Source organism: Camelina sativa, chromosome 4 (assembly GCF_030686135.1).
Source record: "Camelina sativa cultivar CO46 ecotype springtype chromosome 4, ASM3068613v1".
Lineage (NCBI taxonomy): Eukaryota > Viridiplantae > Streptophyta > Magnoliopsida > Brassicales > Brassicaceae > Camelina > Camelina sativa.
The window spans coordinates 23,934,467-23,956,065 of NC_141883.1; the positions used below are offsets into that span (position 1 = coordinate 23,934,467).

Consider the following 21,599-nt stretch of genomic DNA (forward strand, 5'->3'; position numbering starts at 1 on the left):
AAACAAATTTCAACGTAAAAGTTGAAAGTATGAGTTGAAAGTAAAATTTATTGTCCAACTACCATTTCACAAACCACAGTTAAGCGATTCTACCACCAGTATCCTCACTTGAGCACTTGAGGTGTCTAACCTAGTTCCGTTTGGTTTCACCTATGTGGAAACCATCCTGATCCAACATGTTCATCATTTCTCTTTTGTTTGTTGGCTTTGGTTATGGAACGTGGTACAGTTTACATATTCGGATTAAGGAATAGAGTAACACTAATCTTTTTATTCACTCCAATATCTCAATTCATTCGTATATTGCTATTATAGAGACTGTGCTCTGAAAACAAGGTTGTGCAATAATGACTGAGCCATTCAGCTGCAGATCTCAGAACACGAAGCTCACCAGATAGGAGGTCTCTTGCCATCTGCCTTCTAACTACAAGTCTTTGTGATACAAAGTAGCATTTAGATTCTTCCATTTCCTGCAAAGGCACCCAATACACCTTTTTCAAAATCTCCATTGTCGGTCACTGTGTGGCAATTAGTTGAGAAAATTGTTCGATAGTACCTTGATGCAAGCACTATGATCCTCAATTAATCTGTTGATATGAGACAAGAGGATCTTATGTGCCTCCAACTCTCTGCTCCTGTCCTTTAAAGGAAGCCGAGCTAGTCGGCCATCATGTTGTGCAGCTTCTTTTGACAAATCATTCAGCTCTGAGAATCATATTATACTGTTAATACTTTCAGCATTAGCGTCAAAAAATGGTAAAAGAGTGACTAATTTGGTTTGAGCACCTTGAGGAATGGTACAACAGAGTACACGAGCAAATGCACGGAGAGACTGTGGAATTCCTTTCCCTTTCCCTATAGCAGATTTCACTTCCCTGAGAGATCACCAAAACTAAAATTAGATACACATGTAAAAAGCTCTGTTACTCAATACCAATTATAAAGAAGTAAGGTTCATTGCTATTTTTCGAATCTTTGTTCTCGTCGCTTTTAACTGCTTTCTCACTACACCTCTCCCATGTCTCCATTCTATGTAAGCAGTTAGAAATTCTATTGGCTTGGTGACATTCTAAAACTTAACATTAGCACGTACTTAATTGTGAAAGTATCACAAGAAGAGTGAAAGATATTGATATCTTTCACAGTTCGAGTGTGATGTGTCCGGAGAAGTCCCAGCTTCATGATGCGAAGAGGATCATCATTCGGCACAACCATTTGGATTTGAACCTATAAGTCACCACAGCAGTATCAGTTTGAATCTTGATACTAATCTTAAGATAATGACAGTGTGAAGTTTCGACATCACATTCAGTCAATGACAATGAAGTTCAAGGCTGGTGAGTAGTATTCAATCCAACATCTATAGATCAATGTTGTTACGGCTCTGGTGATGATAAAGAAAACAGACCTCGTCATGAATGTTGTAAGGGAGGGTAAATCCAAAATCTAACATGAGTGTAGCATTTGAGAATTCACCATACTTAATGAACACCTACACATAGATGTCATGTTTGGTAAGCTTTAAAGTCCATGAGTTTTAACCAGCCACTGGCATTAACCTCAACCAAAATAACATCCTTGAAAAAGTTATCGACTATAAAAATAAATAAAAATAAAGAGAATTCATCCTACGAGAAGTGAAACTAATCGTGCTATAATGTTTACCTCATCACCAGGACTGTAGTTACGATCTGCAGTGACCTGCAAAAATGAAAACTTGAAATCAATGTACTGGCTTATTTCAGTTTGTTTGCGAGCCTTTAGAGTCAAGAGAAAGTAACACGGGATCAATAACCATGCAGCTTTACTATGTCGATGTACCACATAACAAATGTTGATTCACTCTATCACTATCGTAGAATACCAAGTAAATGTGTGCTAACACTAGACGAAGAGAATGCATAATAGTGACTAACAGGAATGGAAATAAACCTCTGATAGTTGCTTGTCTTCATCGCTAATAACGATTGATGCAGAAAGCCCATCATGGTTCATGAAGTCTGCAAACGGAATCTGTTATATTGTCAGAACATCTATCGTACCAGAAATCACCATTAGTAAACTGGAAAGATGCAGAACTATATTGAAAGCAATACCAGAGATATTCCTTTTGAGGTTTCCCATGCACGAGATCCCACTGGCCAGCAACAAATTATCCAGATCGAGTAAGACCAACACAATAATTTAAAACCTCCCTTGTGAGGGAGTATACATGGTTGAGAAAACACCAGAAACAGATATATAGCCAAATGGATTACATGTGAAGTCAATTTCTCACCTAAAGCATATGCGTACATGAAATCTTCCAAATCTGGGCGTTTAATCACCATGGGACAATGTTGTTTATATGCCTAAGAATCTCAAAAAAGGTGATTTTAGAACTTTAATTCACGAAGATGGAAAAAAAATCACACATGTAAATACATCTACCAAACATACACATATGTATACTGCGTACTTGGTTAGCTTGACATAGGACATAATCATAGTACCCTTGCTATTATGCCAAGACTGGTGATGAAATGAGTTAAAAACTTGAAGTTAATTTAAAAATCAATACCAATGAGTCTAATATTTGCTTTGACCGTCAATAATTTGTCAGCAGTAGATAATATAGCACCTTGATAGACCCCAACGTGGTTGCTCAATCTAATGGTCTAATACCACCACGAGACCATACAGAAAACAGGAAAAAGTTTCATAACTATATAGTCTATATGGGTGTGCCTTTCTCATGGGTCCATACGTTATTCTAAACGGTACATAAGCAGTCCCTTGTAGGCCTTCTAAGCAATCAGGAACCCCAACCAACATATCAGGATCACTAAAAAAAAACAATATTTACCTGTGCTACAATTGAGAATTCCTTTTCAATCTGAGCTTTTTGTTTTACTGTTTCCTTGTGAACTGCACTACAACGAATCATGCTGAACTCATCTTCACCCCAAAATATCTAAGAGAATAAGGAAACCATCTTCATTATTCTGCATTGTCCAAAATAGCATGGCTACGAAATTGACAGTAAGGCTTACTTATGTTGGAAAAGGTAGGAAAAGAAAAGAGTAGGTGGAAAAATTAAGAAGCTTTGGCGTACCAGGCTATTTGGATTGCATCTTAAACTATAACTACTATTTAAACATTTTCGACATTCAAAAAGTGACCAAAACAAGATGCTCGAACATGTGACCGCTATAAGGATTAGAGTGAAATCTGACCGTGCTGTGCATCTCTGCAGGCTGAGGAAGTCGGCTGATATAAGGGACCCATCGAGACTTCTGATTCAGAAACAATCAGAGACTCAAGTCAAAACCAAAAGACTCACTCACATGAAGTGGGACACTTTTTAAAAAGTTAATTGCCCAAAATGATGATGCTAGCTTACTTGACCCATTTTCTTCTCTCTTATTAGAACAGCAGCAAGCTTTCCAATATTCCCAACTTCATCAGTCAATGAAACTCTAATATCCAGGGGCAGCTCATCTGGAGTTATTCGCTGAAAATTACTGTTAGGCAACACTAAATAGCCTGTATAGACCTCTTCAATGCTTCTTAAGACACAAAATAACGGAAAAGCTCGTTTCAGTAGACAGTAATATACCGCTTTAAAAGGGACTTTCAACATGCAGTCCCCGGCGTGGATAACTTTTGAGGCAAAAAGTGACCTGCTCAAAAGTTGATATAGTAAACATGTTAGTATAATTGACATTAAAGACAAAACATCACGCCAGGAGACAGCCTCTGGTAGGAGATGAAATTGGTTTTTCTCACAAATCACAATCACTCGATAAACAAACTTCTCTCATATGGATGGAATATAATCAGATGACAAAATGACATGGTTCAAATTTGGCCAATGTTTCAACAGTTAGTGACAAGACAGATCCATGTTAAAGAGAACATATTGAAAAGTCATACAGATTAAGCTGCTGCAAAAGGTATCAACAAAGAATCTGATCATTACATTGACTGGACTGCCAAGAGCATACCAGACTGCAAGGGAACTTTACATAGATTTATTGAAACGGAGCAAATGCGTCTAACAATCCATGATAACTTCCGGTAAACAGAAAAAGATTTACTCAAAAATGGACTTGAAAAAACACTAGCATCTTATTCAAAAATCACCAACCAACCCACCTGCCATAGGTGGATGTCCCAATCGTAAGCGTGTTAGTTATCTTCGATCCAGCAATTTGTTCTAACCAGGGTAAGAAGTCCTTGTCCAAAGAGGCCTAAATTATGAAATGGATAAGATGATAAATCCTCTTTTGTCAGAGAGAGAGCAAATATGTTCTATACAACATCTTCTTACAAAATCAAGAACTTAACAGTCTGTTTGGTTTGCCAAAGATAGAAGAAGATACAAGAACAGAAAGGTTTCATCTTTGGTATCAATTGGTACCATTAGAGGAGAAACATAACTCAGAACAGTTCTTGGGAACACCGTTGAACTACACTAAGGTATCATAAAAGCTTTAGGGGAAACATATAACACTCGAGATAATTAAGCTGTGCACCTTTAGTCCTCAACATGTCACAAAAGTCTCAATTTTTCAGAAATCAAACCTGAGTCTGGGGCTCTAAAGGTAGTTTCCCAGTGAGACTCAAACGCTTCGCTAAAGAGCTAAAACTGCGCTGTTGCTGAACCCCGAACAGCTTCACCGTCGAAATGCACAGTAGCATCTCCGGCCGAATTGGCTGGCGCGTGAGCAACCACCGCTCGTATTTATGACTCCGTGTCTCCGACTGCTGCCTGAGCAGTCCGAACCATCGGATATTGTGAAACTGAGATAAACCGAATAACCTTCGGTCCGGTTTGTTTCGGTTTAATTTCTTATTTGGTTTGTTCAACATAAATCGGTTTATTTTTAATTGATTTTGCAGACACCTTACTTTTCTAGTGAAATAGCCAGCCTTAGAGAATTACTTGCCTCGTTATGAAATTTCACCAATATAAATTGCAGTGTTAGTTAAAAGGTTAGAACTTGGAGAGTAAAACATATAGTTTACTGACAAGTTAATGCAGTTGTTTCTGGCCTTGTTTTGTATGGAGGCAAAAGTCCCTCAACATCATCTTCCACAATACATCTCTACTGGAAATATTGCACTAATCATAGGTGCTTTCTGTAATCCCAAATCCTAAAGAGACTGATATTTATTATTGATGTCAAAAGTAATACAATTCAAATACACAATCAATCAACGAATTCAGTAATGGAAAGTAAAAAATTAGTAAAAATACAATATATGTTTTTGGTTTTTTTAAGTAACATAAGCTGTTTCACACTCTCACCTTCTCTTGTTCTTGCTCCCAAGCAACAAACACAAGTAAAACAAAACCCTAAAAAGGAATCCTAAGCCTACCGTGATAAGCAAGCAATTCCATTTACTAAGCTGCGTCACTCCTTGCTGCTTCAGAATATCAGCACCCGTAGTTAAACACGTTGAGCTCGATATCCTCATCCCGATCGATCTGCTCACAGAATCCAAAAGCTTCAGCTTCTTCCCATACGCCAACTCTCCCAAAGGCGTGTTATCAAAAATCTGAACACCTCTCACAAAGCACTCTGTAGGATCCGAGAACTCGTTCTGAAGAACCGCTTCGTACGGATACTTCACCAGAGAAAGATAATGAAACCAGATCCAATACTGAGGGATACGATCTCTATTGATGAAGAAGCCACTGAACAGCAAGAAGTAAGCCAAAATGGCAACAACAATCGTGTAGCCTAACATCACATGCGGAACGACGCCGGATAAGAAAGTCACGAAGGAGCTTCCGGACCAGAAAGAGGCCAAGATGATTAAGCAATAGAACAAAAAACCCATTAGACCTCCTTCAAGCCCAACAGCCCAAAACGTCGTCGCTGCGAAAGCTACAGAGAGGAAGATGAGCGAAGGGAAGGTAACAATGGCGTGAGAGAGGACGTAGGAGGATCTCCGGTAAGCGTTGTAAGCTGTTTCTCTCATGAAGATGTAACGTTCCTGGAGGAACACGGGAAGAGCATCAGCGCAAGTGTAGAACATTGTTGACATCGCGAACGCGAAGAACCCTAGCCGCTCTTGTACTCCTTTTGGTGAGTTGTCTAGTCGCCAGAACACGGTGGCTAAGATGAATCCGGTGACTGTTACGGTGGCTAATCGCATTCCGATTAGCTCCGGCTGTCTTCTGGAATTGAGGATTGAGCGTTGTGTGAGAGTTTTGATCTCGATCCAGAACGGATTCGCAAAGGCAGGGACGGCTAGGGTTCCGCCACCGTGGTTTACGGCGGATGAGCCAGCTCCGCCGCCGGAGACTAGTTTCCCTCTGCTTATGCTGGCGGAGATCGCTTCTTTTAGGGTTAGGTTTGGGTTTGGAGAAGCCGGCGAAGTTAGGGTTTGGGGATTGCTCTGTCTCTTCATCTCTTGCCATTTCTTGTTGAATTCAACTAATGCTCGTGTTCCTCCAGCTGATCCTTCGAGTTCTCTGATGAGATCGAGCGTGAACTCTGTTTGATTCTCGTTTTCCGGTATGGGATTACCAAATCCGGCGAAAAAACTCCGCAAACTCGCCGGAGAACCACTGAAGACGGTGTGACCACGTGACAAGAAGATGAGACGATCAAGCAAACTGAGAACTCTGTGACTTGGCTGATGAATCGACATGATCACGATACTGCCACTCTCTGCGATCCTCTTCAAGACTTTGACCACCATGAACGCACTTGTGGAATCTAAACCTGAAGTAGGCTCGTCGAGGAAGAGAACAATCGGATCGTGGATGATATCGATTCCGATCGAAACTCGCCGTCTCTCACCACCGGAGATTCCACGGTGTCCTTCGTCTCCGATGATTGTTGTAGCAGCGTTTCTTATCCCTAGCTGGTCGATTAGGGCTTGAACTCGGAGCTTCTTCTTGGATTTAGGTAAGCTTCTTGGTAATCGAAACTCAGCTGCGAACATTAGTGTTTCTTCTACAGTCAGCATCGGGAAGAGAAGATCATCTTGCATTACGTAAGCTGAGATAACTTTGAGCATCCGAGATTGAAGAGCTTCTCCGTTAAGCGTTACCGTGCCTTTCAAGCTTCCTTTAGCGATCCGATTCGCTAAAGCGTCGATCAGAGTGGATTTACCTGAACCGCTTGCTCCAAGAACGGCAAGAATCTCTCCGTCACGAGTCTCGCCGGAGATATTGTCTAGAAGAGTCTTGGTCTTGGAGAAAGATGACCTCCTCCATGGAACTAGGTCGTGAAACTCAAGCTTCCGGCGAACAGAGACGTTGTAAGTGAGGTTGTTGAAAGATAGAACGAAGGGGACAGGACGCATGTGATGATGATCGTCATCTCCGTCGAGTGATGATGAACCGTCTCGGTCAAAGAACTCATGAGCAGGAGTCTCGTCGCCGACTTGTACTTTGCGAACGTCGCTAACGTTCTTGAGAAGTTGACCTAAAGTCAAAGATGAGCTAATGATCTCCATGGAATGAAACGGCGACGCATGATCGTCTTCTGCTACAAGGCGAGACATTTAAGAGTAAAAAAGAGCGTAAAGTGAGAAAATTGATGTGCTTACACTTGGAAATTAAAACACTCTTTGCATGATCAAAGTTGTATGTTTTATTCTAAGTTTTGATGTAGAATGAAATGTGAATTTAGTCCTTATATATGTATATGAAGTAACGTGTTGTAAGTGTGTGAACAAGAAGGCTCGATGTATTGAATGAGTTACGTTGCATCATGAGAAATCTGTTAGGTTAGTGTTGTTGACAATAATATTTTTAGCGTTTGGATGGAAATGCGTTTTGGATTTCTCGTAATTTAATTTTACTTATTAGAGCCTAGAGGGGAGGTAATCTTAGAATTCCTAAGGTTGAAGTGTGTATATGAATTGGGTGGGCACGTGGCGATTAGGTGTGTTTATTTGAATGGAGAATTAGGTGAAGGGTGTTGATCTAACTGGAGGTATAGGATTGAGATAAGAACTTTCTTGCGTTTCCAGTAGTGCTTTTTTGGTCAATTAATGGTTTTCTAGTTTTAACTTGTTTAATCGATTCTTTGGATATGTTGGTAGCGAAATAGTGATTGTTTGTATCGCAAGCAAATGTATACCTATTAGTTAAACTATTCACATTTTCTCAACTAATTCTGCAAAATAAAGTTGTATTGTTTGATAAAGTAGCTTTGTATTCGATTTGAGAATTTGGTTGTGAGCTAGTATACGTTAACTATTTAAAACTCCTTTTTTGGTTGGGCAAGACTAGACAAAATTTCAAACTACATTTTCTGTTTTTCTTGATTAGTTAGTTGGTAACTGTGTTTAGTTATTGTGGAACCTTCTTTACCTAACTCAATATATTTTGTTTAGTTATTGTTTCCTCAATTTTGTTAATTAACTTACCGATTGTAAAACGTTTAAAAAATATATATATCATTAACCTTACCCAAAAAAAAAAAACTCCATATATTTTCTTTCAATTATTAAAGCGTAATTTTTGTTTTCTTCCTCGTTAGTCCCAAATATTTCTTTTGATAATTAAGTTTTGTTTTCTATCAATTATTACGGTGGTATTGTTCTATACACTGGCGGACCTATTAAGCAAGAAGGGGGTTCAATTGACCCACCATTCATTTGAATTTTTTGATTTTTTTCTTAAGGATTTATAGACTTAATTGTATTGAACCCACCATATTTTGGTTTTTGACATCCCATTAATTATAGTCCAATATTTTTGACACAGGTAAAAAAAATTTCTGGGTCCGCCAGACTATATCGCAAGCACAATTGGGACAACAATGTGTTATACCATGCGTGAATAGGTTCATTCATGCATGGCCCTTTACGAATATTTAAGTTCGACGTTATATTTAGTCAATCAACCGTTGAAGGATTTGAGTGGGGAAAAGATCAAGGTGGTAAGGAATTGTGGGTCCTAAAGAAATGGGCTATCGGCAAGTAATTGAAGAATAAACATATCAAAAGATTATAGGCAACTTCCTTTTATTTAGTACTTGATCAAATCCCCTAGACGTATTGGTAGCATGAAAGCATTCATGACGTACAGGCTTGGCTTCTTGTATTTCCAATCCTAAAATTTGACTCCTTATTTGGTTGACCTTGTAGGTTTAGGTGACTAACTTCTACCTAACCTAGCCTTCCTTGCCGCCATGAGCAAAGGGTCAAAGTTTATACTACCATCGATTAAAGCTTACAAGAAAGCTGGCTACTTCGAATTATATTTCGAGCAACTGTACACTTTTGTTTTCCAAAAGTGCAATTTTGTCTTCCAAAAGTGCAATTTTGTCAAATACGTTATGTTTACACCGACCACGAAAGACGGCAATTAGCCCACACGCACTAATATATATATTGGTAGCATGTGGTATCTTTGATTTATTTTGAATTATTGATGTAGTTCAATATTGTTAAGTCAAAAACATTACCAATTATGAATTAAAACTTTAGAATTTGAGTTTGAGTTGTAATGTGTTATGATAGATTTAGAATTTTTAGTTATATCCTTTAAAAATTTGTTACCTGAAAAATCAACTCAACATCTCGGAAAATGTTGTTAGAGGTTAGTTAATATTCCAGTCTTCCAACATTTTTTCTTTAGCAAATATGATACCAAAAAAAAAAAAACATTATACAAATCATGATCAATATCTCAAAATTCAAAAAAAAAGAAGAGCTTTTTCACAATAAAAATTCTGTATCAGAAATTAACATCATTAATATATGTGACGTTCACACCCTCTTATTCTTGCTTCCAAGCAACAACGAAAAATAAAATAAGATCCGAAAGAAGAATCCCCAAGCTAACGTCACCCACAAGCAACCCCATTTATCTAGCTGCTCAATTCCATGCTGCTTAAGCAAATCAGAGCCCGTCCTCAAACACGTTGATTCCGTTAACTCCATCCCCAAGTAACTGCTCATTGTATCTAAAAGCTTAGCCTTTGTCGATTCAGAAACTCCTTCCATTAGTGTATCATCAAAAACTTGGTTTCCTCTCACGAAACAACGGGAGGGATCATCAAACTCGTTGTGCAGAACAGCTTCATAGGGATACTTTAGCAGAGAGATGTAATGTATCCATATCCAATAAAGATGGATTCGATCTCGGTTGATGTAGAATCCGCTAAAGAGAAGGCAGTATGAAAGATAGCCAAAGGTGACCATATAACTTATCATCACGTTTGGAATCACACCGGAGACAAATGTAACAAACGAGCATCCCGACCAGAATGACGCGAAGATGATCAGAAGGTAGTAGATGAACCCCGCGAGACCGCCATTTAAACCAACGAACCAGAACGTGGTCGCTGCAAAGCCGATGGAAAGCACGAAGAGATGAGGCAGAGTTACAAGAGAGTGAGATATAACGTAGGAGGATCTTCGGTAAGCGTTATGCGCAGTTTCTCTCAAGAAAATGTATCTTTCTTGGATAAAAGCGGGCAATCCATCCGCACAACTGTAAAACATTGTGGCCATTGCGAATGAGAAGAAGCTTAGCCTCTCTTGGACGCCTCTAGGAGAGTCATCCACTTTCCAGTAAACCGTAGCCAAGAGAAAACCAGTCATCATGACTATGAAAACTCGTGTTCCAATAAGCTCGGGGGTTCTGGTCCAGTTTATCAAGTAGCGTTTAGCTAAGATTACGGTCTCGATCCACCATGGGTTTACGTAAGAAGGAATGGAGGTGAATGAAGTAGAGACAAGTTTGCCTCTTGAAATGCTTGCGTTGATGGCTTCTCTCAAGGATGATGAGTTACGGTGAGGTTCTTGGCTAACTCTAAGCTTCTTCTGTTGCCAAAATCGGTTGAATTCGACTAACCCTCTTGTTCCTTCAGAGGATCCTTCAAGCTCTTTGATTAGGTCAAGTGTGAATTCTGCATTGTTCTCTTTATCCGGTATGGGATAACCAAATTCTGAGAAGAACAAAGGGAGAGTAGCTGGAGAATCACTAAACACACTCTGGCCAGAGGATAAGACGATGATACGATCAAGATACTCCATAATCCGACAACTAGGCTGATGGATCGACATAATTACAATGCTTCCACTACGTGCAATTCTTTTTAAAACTTGCACCACCATGAACGCACTGGTTGAGTCTAGTCCTGAGGTTGGTTCGTCAAGGAACAAGAGGATAGGATCGTGAATGATGTCGGTGCCAATAGATACACGCCTCCTCTCTCCGCCAGAGACGCCACGATGGCCTTCGTCTCCGATCAAGGTGTTTTTAACAGTTCTGAGCCCTAACTGATCGATTAGGGTTTCAACTCTGTCTCTCTTCTTTGATTTGCTTAAGCTTCGGGGAAGTCTAAACTCAGCAGCGAACATGAGGGTTTCTTCAACGGTGAGCATAGGAAACATGAGATCTTCTTGCATTACATAAGCCGATATAACTCTCAACAAACGAGATTGCACAGCTTCTCCGTTTAGAGTTACCGTGCCTTTCAAGCTACCTTCCTCGATCCGTCCTGCCAATGCATCGATGAGCGTTGATTTTCCAGCTCCGCTTGCACCAAGAACGGCTAGGATCTCTCCTTCATAAGCCTCTCCGGTGATACCATTGAGCAGTGTCTTTATCTGAGCAGGGCTATGTCCAAAACGAAGACCAAAACGCTTTTGAAGAATGACGTTATAGGAGAGGTCGTTGAAGGCGAGGATGAACTGAACAGACGGTATCTCAGATACATCAACATCGATCACGACGTCTCTTCTCAGCATCTCGCCGGAAGATTAAGCTGTGTGTTCCTGTCTCTGCTCAACTAGAGCATGAGAACAATTAGTAAAATCTTAATAGTTGTATTAATTAATGTACCTCCATTTCTTGAGAAAATGTATATGATTAGAAGTATTTAATTTCATTTTTTTCTTTCGATATATTGTATACCAGATTTTAGGAAGATTGATAATGATTCTAGTGGTTCTATTGATTAAGATCGAGTTGCAATTTGAAAGACTCGCATATTGTGAATGCATACCAAAAAAACGCACAAGAAAAGAGAAAAAGTAAAAAAAAAAAAAAAAAAAAAAAAAAAAAAAAGAGAAATAAAAAGTTTACCTAATGGCGTAGTTTTCTTAGAGCATCCTCTGCGGTCCGGGACAGTTGTTATTGCAATTTGGTGTGCAGTAAAGATCATAACCTATTGCGCTTAGGAGATAATTAACGGTGATTTTGGTTTTTTGAGTGAACGAAATTTTGCCATAACTCGAGTGGTAAAGTTAAGTTAAGAAGTTTATGAAGCTTTGCTTTAGACTCTATATATATGAAATAAGATACTGTATATATACTCGTTTAATCGACAAGAGGTTTCGTGACGTATATTGAAAGGATGACCCATTACAAATGTATTGTGCATTTTGTATGTTGCGTAGAGGACACACACAGTTCCTGTTTTCTTATGGCTCTTGTCCTCTTCTGCAACATGCTTAATAAGCCATCATTGATGTTGAGCTAACATACATGACGAACACATGCAAATCACATGCTTTTTTTCTCAAGTGTGAGCGATGACTGTTATATGGGATGTATTTAACTTGACATTTTAAGTGATTTGTGTAAAATTTACAAACCATATGTTATTCAATCATGAATTTTAAAAAGTTCATTAAAATTCACTGTTATTCAAAATAGTTTATGGATTTGGATTTTAATAAGTTTCAGAGATCCTGGAGGATTTGAGAGGATTTTTTTAGTTAAAATTACAAAAATCCAAATCTCTTGGTTTTAGGGATTTGAAAGAATTTTACCAGAAATCATATCAACTACCCTAAAATCTATCAAAATTCCAAATTACCTAAATCCCATAAAATCCTCCAAAATCATGGTTTCAATATAGTCTTGTTAATTAGATTCAATATATCCTCCAAATTACCTACATTAGGCCTGGGCATTCGGATATCGGATCGGATTCGGTTAGGATTTTTCGGATTTTGGATTTTTTGGATATTGACTCTAACATCCATTTGGGTATTTATAAAATTCGGATCGGTTTCGGTTCGGATAATTCGGATTTCGGATCGGTTCGGATATAATTGTCGATAACCAAAATTAAACCAAAAGTTATTGGAAAATATTTTATTCGAATACTTTTTAATTTTATTGTATCCAAATAACCATACTAATAGAGTATTAAAAAAAAGATAGAAATTAAGTAAATGACAAGGTTCTCATAGAACCATACAAATACATAAAATATATGAAGCATATTTATTAGAATATCAAACTATTTCTTATATGTTCGGTTATATTCGGATATTTATTGGATATCGGTTTAGATCGGATATTATCCGATATCCAAAATAATGAAAGCCAAAAACCGATTGGTTATTTCCTTAATATCGGTTTGGTTTTAATCCGCTTATTTCGGTTCGGATACGGTTTGGATTCGGATTTTATGCCCAGACCTAGTCCACATTATACTCCCCTCTTGACAAAATACTCAATTTGTGATCGTGGTGTTTTTTAAAACTATAAAATAAAAGGTAATAAGAGCATATTTTTTTTTGAAACCTAAAGACAAAATAATTTATTTGTAAACAAAGAAAATATATTTTGAGTTTTTTTTGGTAAATATTGAAAATCTTCTCTTAGATAAATTTGGCTTGATATTTATTGTGTGGTTTATTGCATATAGGAACATGTTCAAGAGCCTCTATAAAATAAATGATCTCCAATTTTGATGTCTAAATTGTCCACATCACATCTGCTATCGCCTCGTTATCCAATCCACCACTATGTAATGAAATCTTAACGTTATTGTTTAACATTTATAATAACACAACTATAGACATTAATAAACTAATTCATAACTATGACACATGATAGCAATTTTTTGGTGTCCACCAGCTCGACAGGCATGGGCCTTAGCTCAAGTGCCTATCAGATCAGTTTCCTTTCCAACAGACTTTGTGTATGCCAATGTGGATCATTCTCTGGTTTCTTCCAATCCGGATTCTCAGGTGATGGTTTTTCCTTAGATCATGTGGTATATATATAAGGCAAAAAATGTTCGAGTTTTTGAGAATCAAATGGAAAAGCCGAAGGAGGTTGTAAAAGTAGCGGTAGGGGAGGCGTCTACATGGTTGCAAGCACAGGCTGAGGGTGAGGATGAGGAATTTTCCACATTCCCCAACGCTTCTATTCCTTGGGTAAGGGGGCCTACAAGCCACCTTCCTACTCTCTTTTCAGGTTATCGGTGTTTTGTAGATGAATTGTGGAAAACAGGTGATGCTTTCGCGGGTGCAGGATGGGTGCATCTTTTCACGATACATTGACGTCGAGGGGAGCTGCCAATTTTCGCCGAAGTCTTTCTCCATTACATGCTGGAGTAGAAGCTTTTGTTTGTGCTATGCGGTGCATGATCGAACATGACTATAGAGATGTGGCTTTTTATACAAATTGCTCAGATTTGGTGAAGATGGTGTCTTCTCCTCAAGACTGGTCGGCTTTCAAGACCTACCTCGAAGATATCAAGATTGACAGGGAGGAGTTTTCTTCCTTCTCTTTATCTCTATTTTCACAAAATGTAAATATAAGTGCGGATTCTTTGGCACGCCAAGCGCGTAGATCTCCGTATCTTGTTTTGTTTGTAAACAAGTTTCCTTCCAATTGGCTAATATAAGCTGATAGTTTTGTTGTAAAAAAAAAACTATGACACATGATTAATTAATAGAGACATTTAAAATCATAGTTACAATTATCACTACACCTTCTAAAACATCACCATATTTTCGCTGATTCTTATTTTGTTAAAAACTTAAAATAGATGATAACTAATGTGCAGAAATTATCAATTTACACGTTAAATAGTTCTAACTGAGTTACACGCATTGCAAAATATTTAGAGGGGGGTATTCAAATGATATTTTGGAGAATTTGATGGAGTTTTGGAGATTTTGGATTTTGAGAGTTTTTATACTTAGGTGAATTTGTTAGTTTTTTCAATCTTAAAAAAGAAAAAATAGTTTGTGATTTGGTGAGATTTTAAAAGAATATATTGGGTGATTTTAAGAACCATAATGAAAAAATTGGATTCCAAACAAAACCATTCTCGTCATGAAGTGAATAATTTTGCAAGGTCATTGTTTTCAATTATCACCCTCTCGTTTTCATTCTCCATTCTCATCATGATTATATCAATGGAAAATTCTCGAAGGTTGTTGGTATCATCACTGCTAACATTTCCATTTTGGACGATGCGATCGAACTGTGAAGGGATTAATCATGTCTTCTACACTCTAATGCGACTAAAAGAAGGGATCGCTTACTATCTATCTTAGCATTTTTGAAGTACATTTTTGTGCCATCTTTTTTTTTTTTTGTATCTAAACAAGTCTCAATTAACTAAATTCTCTATTATCCTTACAACCAAACACAATCATTTCCTTATTTGATAATATGAATTTCAAATTTCCTAAAAACTATTTACCTAATTTAAAGCAATATATTAGATTAAAATATAATTCTCTTTTCACTTTTATTTAATTTTATATTTAATTATTTGAATTACTATTTAATACATAAAATTAAGAAATTTTTTGATGTTTTTAGCATATAATGTGATTTGAATTTTTATAAAGAATATACATATTTTAAAAATTGTTTTAGGATATTTGTGCCATCCTATATAATTCGTGTCGGTTTAAAATCAGAAATTAAGATCCGATTTTACTAATCGGGTCTCTTTAATTATGTTAATCGTTATGGTATCCAATAATATTAAAAATATGGTAATATTCCGGTTTTTACAAAACTAATTAATGATAACATAATCAAGGAAATCGAATTCAAAATATAAAGGAGAGAGAGGAAATATAAATTAAATGCTAACATTAACAACACAATCAAATTTTTAAATAAAAATTATATGAAACGGATACTAACTGATTATTATTGACAACAATTTAGTGGGATATTCCATACCCAACTACTATATCCTTAGCATTAATTCATAATTGTCACATTTTCAAAGATATCGTGTTTGCTCAATAAATATTTTAAGATACGATATCAAACCTAATTCTATCATCACAATCTATAAATAACATAACAATCAAATAACAAAAACTCACCCAATTATACGAAACTCTTTGATACCACTAGCAAACGAATCTTTACTGTAACAATGGCTGCACTATTTGCTTTCCTAAGAGACATACATCCATGTAAAATCAAAGGTTTGCTTTTAACCCGTTCATGTTTTCTATTTAATCAAATTCAGAAAAGTTTATAGTTCTGATTGTATATAATAATGATTATGATTATTATGTTTGATTTGTGGAAAAAAAATTGAACAAGAATAATAAGTGTGTCAAATCCTTTTGTTGCTTTCTCATGTTCATAACCAATGCTCTATATCCTAAAGCTATTGATTCATCGAATGAGGCGTAATATTCATTATTTTAGTTTTATAAAATAAGCCATGGATTTGAATCATTGTCTAACGTTTTTTAACCTTGATATATATACTTTATTAAACTATCTACCGTGTACTAATACGATGCTAAAGCTTCGAATAGCAAGCCTTAGTGCACACTCATAAGTCATAATCCTAAGGTAGGTTCTTTATGATTATACCTATATGACCATATAATATATCTTACGTTTGAATTATGAATATATTAGTATCATATAATATACGGCCACTAATTTTACATTTATTTGAATGAAGGTACATGCTTTATGCCAAGATCATGGATATGGTGAAACCAAGTGTTTGTTGTTTGATAGTATGGCTGCAAAAGTAATTAAATAGCGTATTGATCAAACTCGAAAAGAACTTTCAACTTGCAATTTTTGTTACAATCATTATATTCCTATATGAAAATATATAAAAGATAGTTTTTATAAGTTTAATACATAATTGATAATGAGAACTTTATTTTTTGTAGTTACCAAATAAATGTATTTTACTCATTATAAATTTTAATATACAGAATATTAGAGTTTAATACTACATACTTATATACAAAAATAAAAATACTTACATTTATATTAAATTTTACTCACATGTTTCAATAATGAATTGTATTAGGTCTTACAAATATAAAATATATTTTCAAATACAAATGTATTGTAGCAAAGATGAGTTTAATTAATACTTAATAGAACATTTTATTTGTTTCAAATTCACATACTTATAGTACTTTCAAATTATACCCACATATATTCAATAACAAATGGAAATACACCAAAATTTATATAACATTGTAACATTTATATTAAAAATCCAAAGAAAATCTAATCATTTTATACACAAAATTGTTAGAATTATATAAATAAATTAAAAAATGGTCTCGTGGTGTACCACGGGTAAAATCCTAGTTTGAATGCATATACCAAAACGCTTTTTCTGTTAAATCCTTCTGTTTGTGTATTCTCTTGACTACGTATGTACCCGTCTTGCCAATGGTGGTAGACAGTGGTAGACAATTTGATGGTCTTGTGTACTTTGGACTCTATGACTCTGTGAAGCCTGTTCTCCTTACTGGAGAGAAGCAGGTTCGTCTTGTTGTCTTTCTCACTGATCTGGGTGTTCTCTTGCTTATAATTGGTTGGTTTTGACATGTTATTGTTCTCTTTTGGTTATTTCTGGACAGTTTCTTGGCTAGTCTCGCTCTTAGATGGATCATCACTAATGGTCCGGGTCTTGCATCTTACGCCATTGACACACAAGAATGATGATCACTTGCAGGGATGTATTTAAAGAAACGTATCATTACATTCACTATAGAAGACGTCATTTGCAGAGGACTATTTCTTTTTCTTTGTGAATTAATTTTTTTAAAAACAAATCTTTCAAAATAACATCTCCCAAGGTGTGATTTTATCTGTTGGATTTCTCATGTAAAAATGTATCTAAAGTCTCCTAAAATCTGTGGTTTGATTTTTTATTAAAAAAAACTCATACTTTGAATAACAGTAGATTTTATATGATTTTGACAAATTATTAATTGAATAACATGGTATCGTGAGTGATTTTGAATGATTTTATAGAAATTCTAAATTGAATAACATTAGATTTGGGAAGTGATTTTAAAATCATAAGTTGAATAACAGATGATTTTAATAAAAAGCCAAAATCCTCCAAAATTCTCATTTGAATACCCCCTCTTAGATTGAATGGTAGTAGATTCTACAATAGTTTTGGCTTTTTTTTTTTTTTTTTTTTTGTCGTCTGATAGAACTTCAAAAATGTTTGGAACAAAACAAAAGAAACAAAGAGCCAAAGGGAACATAAAAAACAAACTAAACCGCCTCATTCCTCACTTGATTATGGAGCCAAGAAGGCCCTCCAAATGAGAGATAAGACTGAAGTCTACCATCTCTTGTTACACTCTTCGCAATTGCCAAAGCCACGGTGTTTGCAGAACTTGCAACGGCTGAAGCTCTCCAAGATGTGAAGTTAGATAAGTTCTCGTGTATGGTGCTCAGGAGTATACTGAATCGCGGCCAAGCAGCAGGGTTGTTAACCGCCTCTATAACCATATTATTATCCAAAGCAAAATCCACTATGTCAATCTGGAGTATAACTAAAGCTTCCATTGCCCATAGGAGGCATTGCAATGTCGCTACAAAACGTGACTCAGAGGCCGGAAGTGCATTCCTCGCATGATAAAGAACCTGGCCATTAGCATCCCGCAGAATCCATGAACCACCCGATAGTCTCGAAGAACTATACCACGATGATCCAATATTGCATTTAACAAAACCAGCCATAGGTTTGGACCATTTTCTTTCCAAGGTACCGTGTTTCGTGTGACCTTGTAGCGTAATGTCTACCGGTCTAGACTGAGCCGCCTGCCATTGAGCTGAATCCTCCTAAGCTTTTAGAACTAATTCTCTAATATCTCCGTTTTTTCCTTGGAACATCACGGTATTTCTATGTTTCCAAATCCCCCATAATACCCATGGAATAGCAAGCCTCACTAAGCATGAAACCTCCTCATCCTGCATTACCATGAATAAATAATCCCAATTCTTTGCTACATCTTCTTCAGAGAAACCTCCACTCAGGCTAGGAATGTTGGCTAAAGCAAAAGCCTGTCTTGCCACAGGACAACCAAACAAAAGGTGACAGATAGTTTCAACATTTGAACCACACCTCAAATATCTAACATCCCCACCACATCCTCTTGATGCCAAACGTTCAAAGACCGCTAGAGCACCGGATAACATATGCCAAAGAAAAGTTCTGATCTTGGGGACGGTTTTCACCTCCCATACTTTTGCCTTTAGCTCATTTTGCTTTAGCATGTGTTCATTCCGAGGCACATATAGGGTAGCTAAAGTCTGCACCAACCAATACCCACTTTTAACCGAGTATGACCCTGATTTGGTATATGGCCAAATAAACATATCTCTATGTCCAAGCTTTAACCGCAAAGATAATATCTTCTTGGCATCGTATGGGGGAAACAATGAATGAATTTTTGCTCTATCCCATCGAGCAGATCCTGGTTCTCTGAGATCAGTCACTTTCAGGTTTACCTCAAAGAATATCTAAGAACGAAATGGGGCTCTTGGATGCTATTAAAAAATCGATTTTTTCTCCAATCAAAATTTTAGCCTAAATGAATTCCCTAAAATATAGGAAAACTGGAAAAACCAAAATTCACATTAGCCCTGGGCGTTCGGATATCGGATCGGATTCGGTTCGAATATTTCGGATTTCGGATGTTTTGGATATTGGTTTTAATATCCATCCGGATATTTAAAAAATTCGGATCGATTTTGGTTCGGATAATTCAAATTTCGGATCGGTTCGGAAATATTGTCGATAACCAAAATTAAACCAAATTTATTGGATAAGGTTTTATTCAGATATTTTTTAATCTGATTGTATCCAAAAAAACCATACTAACCAAGTATTTGAAAAAAACAGAAATGAAATAATTAAAAAGTTTAAAGTTCAAACTAGCATAAAATTATACCAATACATAAAAGTGCGACGTATTGAACATCCAAAATAAGACATAAGACCGTATCAATAATAAAAAATAAAAACCAAATTAAACAATAACGTAGATATATGAGTATATCTACGATTTGTGTATATTGTATATAGTTAGGTGTGTATATCTATATCTACGATACATGTATATCGTATATAGTTAGGTATACATCTATCTTTATAAAATTGTTTCTTATATTTTCGGTTATATTCGGATATCGGTTCAGATCGGATTTAATCCGATATCTAAAAATAATGAAAACAAAAACCGATCGGTTATTTTCTCAATATCGGTACAGTTTTTATCCAATTTTTTCGGTTCGGATTTTCGGATTCGGATTTTATGTCCAGGCCTAATTCACATAATTAGAGATTAAAAAAAAACACTTCTGACACTTCTAATTTTTCTTTTATTGCAAAAACTATTAATCCATAAATCAAAAACCAAAAAACCATAATCTAAAAACCATTTAAAACCCCACTATTATTCATGGCCTTAAAATGCGTATCTAAGTGGTCCTAATTTTATTTGTCAATTTTTTTTTTGGTAGGGAAATTTTATTTGTCATTGATGGTGCGATGTTTGTTCTCTACCCCAAAAAAGGAATTATGTTTTTCACCCGAAAAGGAAATAACTTGTAGTTTAGCGAATACATTTAATTCTTTAAATTTTATATACGATCAGGACCATTAAACTTTACTATCACTCACGTGAATGCCATGCGCCATACTGATTGCATGTCGGTAAGGATCCTGCCCCATCAATCCAAAGATTCGCATTTCAAACAACGTGTAAGTAAGGTAAACGACACCTGCGATTTTACGACTTCGATCTTAATCAACCTGTGGGAGAGCGAGAATCTTTCCTCGCAAACATCCACCCTCTAAAGGAATCAAGATGATTGTACAACAGTACAAGTATACACTCAAAATTAACTCTCTCTTACAAAAAGCGGATGAAGCCCTGAAAAGCTCCTTGGAGACGAAAACGACTTTTAATTACTGTCTTATATATCTTACTTCTTGTTACGGAAAACCCTAATGCACTAGGCCCAATTTATAAGCCCATCTTCAAGATTTCTTGGTAGGTTGATCTTAAATAGACCAACGGAACTAAGTCGACGTACATACTCAACAATCTCCGATCCACCTTGGACTTCTTCTTTAATGAATCATTATTATGTACGTCTCCATATCCCATAAACCTGCATAAATTTAGACTTATACGGTTATACCAACACACTTACACACACATCCGTAGATTAACCATCTCAGATCAACCAAGCATTAATCATTAGTGACCAGACAACATGCTTGACGAGCTCCAGATGTGTAAATTTAAACTCACTGCCTTGGAGCCATCAACAATATCCATTGTCTCTTCCTGATGAGTTGCATTTCCAGCCTCTTCACTTCTTGACTTCTTGTGTCACAGCCCTGTTTACTTATCTGGGATTACACACTCAGCAAACAACAATCAAAAAACTTAAAAACACCATGAAACCTATTAATTCACCAACAAAATTCCTCTAAAGCAAGACTGCTTAACTATAAGCTCATTCAGTCACAAGGTTTCCTCTAATGGTTTCTGCTACTACGATATTCTAACTAACTATTCAAGTGGTTCGGAATTATTTTCGTTTTGATATGCTTTAT

At 36.4% G+C, this 21,599-nt stretch overlaps 2 protein-coding genes and 2 pseudogenes across 14 annotated transcripts; all 4 read right to left on the bottom strand.

Annotated features, from left to right (window-relative positions):
* Positions 1-251: 251 nt before the first annotated feature.
* LOC104791792 (uncharacterized) lies at positions 252-4,775 on the bottom strand. 10 transcript variants are annotated; one of them, XR_015597063.1, is made up of 15 exons: positions 4,567-4,758; positions 4,138-4,232; positions 3,599-3,662; positions 3,383-3,493; positions 3,216-3,275; positions 2,846-2,953; positions 2,279-2,351; positions 2,097-2,137; positions 1,933-2,013; positions 1,666-1,701; positions 1,477-1,492; positions 1,094-1,227; positions 787-875; positions 557-705; positions 252-470 (listed from the first exon to the last, which is right to left on the bottom strand). XR_015597063.1 is itself a non-coding variant. In XM_087510623.1 (15 exons), exons 1-15 carry the CDS (start codon positions 4,681-4,683, stop codon positions 288-290), a joined length of 1,425 nt encoding a protein of 474 aa, XP_087366749.1. In that variant the 5' UTR covers positions 4,684-4,775; the 3' UTR covers positions 252-287. The 10 variants fall into 10 exon arrangements, 8 of the variants coding, with proteins under 8 accessions (XP_087366749.1, XP_087366754.1, XP_087366752.1 ...); XR_015597062.1 differs by having other exon boundaries at positions 1,307-1,492; XM_087510623.1 differs by having other exon boundaries at positions 1,409-1,492; positions 4,567-4,775.
* Positions 4,776-5,137: 362 nt separating this feature from the next.
* On the bottom strand, positions 5,138-7,807 carry LOC104781383 (ABC transporter G family member 16 pseudogene; annotated as a pseudogene). Its single transcript, XR_015597064.1, has one exon. The product of XR_015597064.1 is annotated as an ABC transporter G family member 16 pseudogene (transcript).
* A 1,698-nt stretch (positions 7,808-9,505) lies between these two features.
* On the bottom strand, positions 9,506-12,248 carry LOC104781385 (ABC transporter G family member 17 pseudogene; annotated as a pseudogene). Of its 2 annotated transcripts, none has more exons than XR_015597065.1 (2): positions 12,050-12,248; positions 9,506-11,753 (listed from the first exon to the last, which is right to left on the bottom strand). The product of XR_015597065.1 is annotated as an ABC transporter G family member 17 pseudogene, transcript variant X1 (transcript). The 2 variants fall into 2 exon arrangements; XR_015597066.1 differs by having other exon boundaries at positions 9,515-11,745.
* A 5,990-nt stretch (positions 12,249-18,238) lies between these two features.
* Positions 18,239-19,246, bottom strand: LOC147946131 (uncharacterized). The gene is made up of 2 exons (XM_087509506.1): positions 18,899-19,246; positions 18,239-18,790 (listed from the first exon to the last, which is right to left on the bottom strand). The coding sequence occupies exons 1-2, from the start codon at positions 19,244-19,246 to the stop codon at positions 18,239-18,241; spliced, it is 900 nt and encodes a 299-aa protein (XP_087365632.1).
* Between the last annotated feature and the right edge of the window lie 2,353 nt (positions 19,247-21,599).